The following is an 8349-nucleotide window of genomic DNA, read 5'->3' as shown; positions in this document are numbered from 1 at the left end:
ACTGCCAAGTGCATCTTCTTTACTGCTCAGATGAGGAAAGTTAGCCTTGTGAAAATCTGAATTTAAATTCCCATCTTAATTTTAAAAAGTTCAAGGCAGCATATGTGATTTGTCTTCTCTCCCATTTTTATCCTAACAACTCTGAGGTAAGTTAAAGATTGAAGCTTCATGACTGAATAATCACGCAATGAAATGTAAATAAATATTTGAACCACAGTCCCACAGTTCTTGTACCAATGTTAAACCTTACAGCTTGGTGGAAAACTCTTCTATTCCAGTATTCTGTCAATAGGAGCCAAGAAGCCATTTCACATACTTTACTACTTCCCAGCCAAATGGAAAGTTGTTACATTGAGTTGCAAGATTAGCCAGCCTGTTTGGTACAACCACTTTTATTGAATTTTTTAGAAAGAGCACGATAGATTTCATGCAATGCTTCCAGCATTGGAGGCAATCCTGGGCCACAGATCTGCGCATTCCTTGGCTACAGGGCCTGTGATAGCAGAACCTAGAAAAATAAATGGAAAAGCTTGTTACTAAGGAGTGGTATGAGACTGCCCCATGAAACAATTCTTAGGCAGATCCCTCCTCTGCTGCACGCCTTCACCACAATCTCCAGAGGTTTGCCCATCCTCCCTCCCTGCCTCTTTCTCCTGCACTGGAGCACATGTGAAGCAAAAGGAAACCCCAGCTGTACCAAGTCAAGATGCATAGCAAGCACAGTATTTGTGCACTTCAGGTTTTTAAATTTTGGTTAAGACTTGGGGGCCTGCAGCAACAAAAGGTTTCAAAGGGGATCCCTTGGAAAGAAAAAGTTAAGAGGCACGGCTCTAGACTATTTGGGCAAATCCATTACATAAGCAATTATTCAGTTGATTAGTTGAAAATGAAATTTATTAACTGTTCTCTATTGATTGGCCCATCTCTCAGCATCCATACCTTTCATTTCCCCTTTGTTGTTTACTATCACCCCTGCATTGTCTTCAAAGTACAAGAACACCCCGTCTTTTCTCCTATATGACTTCCGCTGCCGAATCACTACTGCTGGATGCACTACAGGACAGTAAGAGAAATTCAAAATCAACAGGCAAATAAATAACAACAAACATACCTATGCAATCCTTCAGTCTGAAATAAAATATTAAATACAGTCTCCTAAGCATCAATGTCTTCAGGGCCCCAAGAGAGACAGAAATGCTATCAAAACTTCAAAGGTTTGGCTCTTATCCAATCAGGAAATGTTAGTTTTGTGTTATACACGGAGATTCAGAGCTCACAAGTAACCTTTGTGCTACAATCCTTGAAGTCCTTTAACAGCATAGCCAGTTTTGGGAGTTATAGTTCAAAACAAAAGTTGTGTACAGAATTCAAAAGCTGAGACTCTCGGGATATGAACATATAAACAAATTCTGATTGCATTAAACCACAAGAAATTACCCCTAATATTGAAGCCAAATCAGTCACCGAAGTTCTAGTGGGCAGGACTTCAATGCATGGCACATCCTTTCACTTAATGCAAAGTACAACTTATATTTTCTTAGGTGCAAAATTGTTATTAAATGTTCCATATAGGTACATGAGATTCTAGATGCCCCCTATGAGACATAAACCTGTTAAGGATAAAAAATACATGTAACCTAAGTGAGTGCAAAAATCCTGATACCCAGGCCTTTCCTGTCCTTATCCAAGCAAGCCTCAGTAAAAAAAATTAAGATTCTCTCTTAAAACTCTCAGTCTCTGCTTGGAGGAACATGGTTCTCACAAATTCCCTTTTAAATCCACCATTTTTTATCCTAGCCTGAGGAGGAAAAAAGAGACAAAAGTTTTCTGCACATGCCAGAGGAGTAGGGGTGGAATTGATAGTGAGGACTGATACAGACTTGGCAAATAAACTAAAGGTGTATTTGTAGATCAGAAGTATCAGGCTATGTGTTATGTTCATTGTTGTACAAAGTATGAGTATTTACTGACCAAGTAGCATGGACTATACTATGGATAAGTAGTGTTATGTTCGGTTAACTATTGGCCGTTGCTTCTGGACTGTTCTCTGTATTGTCTCTAAAATGAAAACTGGCAAGTTAATACCAAATCATGGTTTGTTCTAAAGTCACTACCAAAACTATCTGAGCAACCAGCTTACAAGTCGTCACTGAACCAGAACCTAAAACAATGGGGTGAAGTTCCTTTCCAAGCTACAGTTTGGTATTACATCTGAACTTCTGTCAAATGCTGCCCTATCCCTGGAGCTGTTGTATGATAGATTTTATTGAGATTTTCAGTCAAAGCCAAGAGAACACAACAAATCATGTTTTGCTTATGTTATTGAAACCATAATCATAACTTGGGAGTCACTAGAGCCTGGACAAACCAATATTTCAATACTAGGTTTGAATCAACCCTATGAAATCTTAATATTCTTCCCGAATATAGAGAAAAATAATACAGAAATACTTTCTATAACACAGAAATTATAATATCAAAATACTTTCTAGACAAGGCTATAAGGAGCAGGGAATTTTAGCATACCTATAAACACTGACTAAGATTTTGCCTCATCAGATCCAGCTATGCACTCTCAACCAGGATCTCATTGCTGTCATCGTTTCCCAGCACCTCAATAGGTAGGTTTCTGGAATCATGTTTGGTCATTAATGAATAAAAACATGAATCCCAAATGTTATGAGATGGTAAATCCAGGTTATAATCTCATAATTATTGAACAGGATGACAGTCATGGCACTGAATCCAATTGTTAGTTTCAACTAAAGTAGATCCACTGAATCAATGAGAATCTGGTAAATCAACACTTCTGTAAGCTCCACTGATTCAGCAGATTTACTCTAGTTAGGACAAACAAATGAATTTAGGCCCCTGTATGAGGGAAACATCAGATCCTGTCTTATCTTGGAAACTAAGCAGTTTATCTTGGAAGGGAGTCCACCAACAAATATCTGGTGCTGTTGGCTGTATTTTAGAGGGAAGAATTGGCAAATGACCTCTAAATACCCTTTGCCTAAGAAAACCCTATGAAATTCATGCAGTCACCATACGTTGACAAGAAACTTGAAGGCACACACACAGACCCCAGAAAACCATTGCCTAGACAGGAACTGTCTTACTGATATGATGTGATTTCAGTCTCTACCCAAACCATTTCCCCACTACTTGTGTTCTATGGCAATCAACACAAAGAGTTCTTCAACTCACAAATCCAGCATCTTCCGCCACTTACCCTTCTTCCTGAGTTCTGGTTTGCCTTTCTTAACAGTAGCCATTACCATGTCCCCCACACCAGCAGCTGGCAGTCTGTTCAGGCGCCCTTTAATCCCTTTCACAGAGATGATGTACAAATTTTTGGCCCCTGTGAAACAAAGGAATCATCATTCTATTAACCTTCCATGCCAGGTAAAGGGACTCCAGATATGTGTTGCACCACCGATTGAGACAAACAGGCACAAGCTGTCACCTCACCCAAAAGCAGTGCATTAATGTACCCTTCCACGACAACTCCCTGGGCCATGGAGACACAGACCCAGCAAGTGCTTTAGAGAAGGGGAAAGTCTACTGTTTCTAGGCACACCATTACCTTTTCCCTGTTACTACAACTGAGGCTTAAAACAGAATTTAGAACACTGTAGCTTTTAGAAGAAATGAAAGCAATGGCCCTTTCCCTCCCAAGAGTAACAATAATCCAGAAAGAGCTTCACAGAATCCAGACTGCAGACCACTACCCTTCTGCTAAAGGCCCCATAAAAATTAAAGATCTCTGTAAAGCCCTACACCAAGGTAGGTAATTGGAGCAGCTAATCCAGCAATTTTCTGTTCTTAGGACCTTCTAGAGAGCACATATATTGGTAAAAATACATGACCCCCACCAATCCAAACAAAAGCAGAAATGGTCAGAAATTCAATACAAACGACATTCTTTCATTTTAACAGTGTTAGGATTCTGCAATTTGCTCCTGGAGGTGTCCAACTGAAGTAATTAACACCTTTTTGCCAGAAAAACCCATCAGGAGGCCTTAAAAGCAATCTTGAGGGGTTACACTTCCCCCATGCCCTAATCCAACATAAGAAAAGTGGGGCAACACAGATGAATCAGTCTGAAGTCACAAACAAGTGGAATCTGTGCTGGCTTTTTTCTGATTTTATAAATACTTACTTCATTTTTCATCCCCTCCCTCCAAATATTACATGGTGAACAAAGATGTTTCCTGAGTTCCAAAACCTATTTCCAAGCAAATTCAAATTCAGATATGGAAAAAATGCATAAAGCCTAATCAATTCCCTTCTCTTGCGGTAACTGTTGGTTATACTAAAGGTTGTAATGCTTGACTAAGTATCCCTTTGCAAGGTTGCTGCTAGAGCTTAAACTTTCATGTCCTTCAAGGAACATAAGAAACTGCATACAGCATATCAGACCACTCCTCCATCTAGTTCTGTACTTTCTACTTTGACTAGCAGTAGCTCTCCAGGGTATTTCAAAGCATCTCCAGGAAAATGAACCTGGAGAGTGCTCTGCCACTCAGTTCCCAAGGATAAAATGTTTGTGCTTTTTCAGTTGCCAAACATACAGAGAGTATCCTATTGCCAATAAAAGCTCTTTTTGTTATGTACCTGATAAGATCACAAAATCTCTGCTTAACAAGATGGCAGCCACAGCCACCAAGGAACCATCCCCTGGTGAAAAGCAAGAATATGATATATGCTGGAAGCACCGACCCTCTCTCCTTTCTCATCCATCCAGTCTTAAGAGTAAGCACAAAGAGTTATGTCTGCAGGAATTCTGTAAGTTCTCTGACATTGTTTCGCTCTGCTTCATCCTTTAGATCCTTTGCTACATACCCCTATGTTTTACCCTCGACTTATCCATGGGTCATAGCAAATCCATAATTTTGGCCCCCAAACCTACCCTCAACTTATACGTGAGGCTGACTTATAGTCGAGTATATATGGTAAATATGACATACCTGTATTATCTGCGCAGTTGATAACAGCTCCCACAGGGAGACCAAGTGAGATGCGGAACTTCGCACCGGACGAACCACCACGTCCTATTACAACAAAGATGGAAAACAGTTAGCCATGGCACCCCAATGTTGCAGTACCTGTCACTTCTGTCTGCTTTCAGTAGGATGCATTGTTTCCCTGCCATTCACTAATGCAAGCCACTAAACTACAAGTTTCATCATTGTCACTACTAAGCAATCCTTGATAGTACTGCAAGTTCCCCAACCTTATGCCCATCCCTACAGTAGGAAATAGGAGCTAAACACGTTCTTCAGAAAACAGGTATATGGAGATGTACAAAATTAAAAGTGCTCCAGAAATTATGAATCTTTTCACTCTTCCTCATCTTCTATTGAAACTAGACCCAAGCTGGAATAACTGAATGTGCACTTTCCTACTACCAGAACTTGGAAAATTTGACATTTTTAAAATCAGAAGTACCAGAATCCCTCAGGCAGTATATTCACAGCTGACTGAAGAATTAGAAAAACATATTATTGTTCTTTATACTTCTATCCTCTCTTTTCTCCCATAAACTCAAGATGGAGCATGTGGCTCTCTTCCCCTCCTTGTCATCCTCAAAGCATCAACTCTGTGATGGAGTTCAGATTGAGTGACTGAACCAAGTTCACTCAAAGGAACTCCACCACTCAGTGCAAGTGAGGAACCAGGATCTTCCAAGTCCCAGGCTGCTGCCACCCTGCAAAAATAAAGCAGTTTGATACTTTAACTAACTGGGTCCAACGCTGGTGGAGAAGCAGGCACAGCTCTATCATGCCTGGGCCCTGAGGAAGATCAAAGGCCCTTCCTCCATCTTAACTGTTACTAGCCTTTAACCTTTCTCAGGGCCTGCCTCTCCACCTCTCCCTCCAAGGCCAGGGTGGTAGCAGTTAAGATGGAAGGAGGGCCTTGGCATGGTACAGCTGTGCCCACCTCTCCCTCCAAAGCCAGGTGGTAGCAGTTAAGATGTCCATAGTATTGAGCCATATGAGTTAAAATGGTGTCAAACTATTTCTTCAAGGTGCTACCACACTGGCCTTGGAAGGAGAGGAGGAGAGACAGACACAGCTCCACCATGCCTGGGCCCCAAGGAAGATAAGGTTCTTTGTCCATCTCAACTGCTACCATTCTGGCTTTGGAAGGAGAGAAGAGCTGGCAGTATCTGCTGGACTCAATCCCCTTCCCCACTGCCATTCCCTTCTCCTTTTGCACCATGTCCTTTTTAGACTGTACACCTGAGAGCAGGGAACTGTCTAATGGATCTATAAACTGCTATCAGAGCCTCTGTGGCTGGAGAGTGGGGTATAAAGACTCTAAATCAGTGATTCCCAAATTCTGGTTCTCCAGGAGTTTGGGACTTCATCTCGCCCTTGTGGGAGAGGCGGGATACTAATAAAATCCTATTATTGTTTATTATGATTATCTTCCAGAAGCCCTAGAAAGCTTGGTCAGCAGTCAGGAATTTTGGGAGCTGAAATCCAAAAACACCAGGAAGACCAAACTTCTGGGAACCACTGCTCTAAATCAATACATTTGTCTTTTAATGGGGCCCCCCAGAGCTCTCTGATAGGGAAGGCCAAAAATCTCACAAAACTACAAATCCCAGCATTCCATAGCACTGAGCCAGGGAAGTTAAGGTGGTGTCAAACTGGGGTTATTTCTGCACAGTCCACACATTGCCACCCTGAGGCCTGGCCTAGACAACTCCTGAGCCTGTTCTCTAACTGTACTATTAGAGCACAGACTGCTGTCTGGATGGGATTTAATAGGAGCTTCTTGCAAGGCATTCTGCACAGACACCTAAAAGCTATGACGAAGGACCCAGCAGGATCCAAGGCAAGCAGAGGGTGCGGGTTGACTGCGGCCCTCAAGCTCCCCTGCCCCGCAGAACCCCCTTCCCCTTGGGCCAATCGACAGCTAAACTCCCGCCACTATCAAGCCGGCCTGAGATGGCGCCGAGTCCGGGCCAAGATGGACGGATGGCGACGGATTCCCTTTAGGCCTCACCTCGCTTCGACATCTTGGACGCCGGGCCAAGCGGAGGGGGAAAAAAAAAAGGAGGCGCAAAGCCTGCCGGGAGACTAAGAAGCTTCCTGAGGAAACACGTGACGCGGCAAAGGCTCGGCCGCGTGACGTCAGGCCTCGCCAGCGCCGCCGCTCTGGCTACAGCGCCACCTGTCGCTCCAGTGGAGGAACAGCCACTGTTTCCTCACTGAAGCGCCATTTGATTATTGTTTCTCCCTGTGTTAAACAAGAATTAGCCCCATCATGTCACTGCATCCAGATTGACTCCACTTTTAACTGCCCTGGCTCAGTGCTTTATGGAATTCTGCGAACTGTAGTTGTGGCACCAGAAAAAAGGGCTAATAAATGTCTCACAAAACTACAATTCCCAGGATTCCATAGCATTTTAATTATTTTAATAATAATAATAATAATAATAATAATAATATTTATTTTTACCCCACCCCTCTGTGTATTATTTTTTGAATGTTAAGATGTATTAATATGTATTATGTTTAAACTGTTTTCATAGAATGTATGCCATAGGCAGGTTTATTTTATCTATTTTAATTCATTGTATGTACAGACTGTGTGAATGTACAGCACTTTATAAATAAAGCTTAATAATAATAATAATAATAATAATAATAACATTGAGCCATGGCAGTTAAAGTGGAGTCAAACCGGGTTATTTCTGCAGTGTGGATGCAGAGTACGACTCTGGAGACCAGGGTTCGATTCCTATGAAACACATTGGGAGACTTTGGGCAAGTCACACACTCTCTCAGCTTCAGGGGAAGGCCATGGCAAACCTCCTCAGGATAACCCTTTAAACCAGAACCTTTTTTTGTTAAATATAACAGACATAATTGAAGATAAAATTAAACAAGAGGAAATAAAAGTACTGGAAATCAAACATAATACTGTACCATCAAGGGATGAATCGATAATAACATTAAACAATCTAGCTGTATTAGATAGTTTACCAATGTATACAAACAGAAAGACATTCCAACAATATGAACAAATAGACATTCCAACAATATGAAGAGAAATGGAAAGATGTGTCAAGTTTGTTGGGGGGTGAGACAAGAATGTAAAATGTGATAAGATCGGTATATAAGTTTGGTATTAATTAACAATATAGATAGAGAAGGAAAATATAAGAATGTAAGAACTTATTTGAAACCTAATCAAATATGCAACAGAAAAGATGATGCAGAATGTATAATGAAAGAATCTTTATTGTTTATTTATTTTATGTTAAATTAAAGTTCAAATAAAAATTATTTTTTTAAAAAAGGTGGCCATTAAAGTCTCTTCCAACTCTAGTCC

At 41.1% G+C, this 8349-nt stretch overlaps 1 protein-coding gene across 1 annotated transcript; it reads right to left on the bottom strand.

Moving 5' to 3' along the window:
* Positions 1–376: 376 nt before the first annotated feature.
* On the bottom strand, positions 377–7124 carry LOC149309275 (large ribosomal subunit protein uL14). Its single transcript, XM_089532093.1, has 5 exons — positions 7018–7124; positions 4971–5054; positions 3233–3361; positions 940–1053; positions 377–508 (listed from the first exon to the last, which is right to left on the bottom strand). Exons 1-5 carry the CDS (start codon positions 7028–7030, stop codon positions 426–428), a joined length of 423 nt encoding a protein of 140 aa, XP_089388219.1. The 5' UTR covers positions 7031–7124; the 3' UTR covers positions 377–425.
* Positions 7125–8349: the final 1225 nt, after the last annotated feature.

The sequence above is a fragment of the Sceloporus occidentalis genome, unplaced genomic scaffold, assembly GCF_023333645.1.
Source record: "Sceloporus occidentalis isolate IW3139 unplaced genomic scaffold, rSceOcc1.0.p SCAF_7, whole genome shotgun sequence".
Classification (NCBI taxonomy): Eukaryota; Metazoa; Chordata; class Lepidosauria; order Squamata; family Phrynosomatidae; genus Sceloporus; species Sceloporus occidentalis.
The sequence above is the reverse complement of the archived record's forward strand: the minus strand, read 5'-3'. Positions and strand labels throughout refer to the sequence as shown.

Bases quoted from the DNA above. Each gene is read 5' to 3' on its own strand.
- LOC149309275 (XM_089532093.1), bottom strand. The intron at 3,362-4,970 runs GTATGTCATATT...TTTGTTTCACAG, and splicing joins CAACTGCGCAGATAATACAG to GGGCCAAAAATTTGTACATC. The intron at 1,054-3,232 runs GTAAGTGGCGGA...ACTGTCCTGTAG, and splicing joins ACCAGAACTCAGGAAGAAGG to TGCATCCAGCAGTAGTGATT.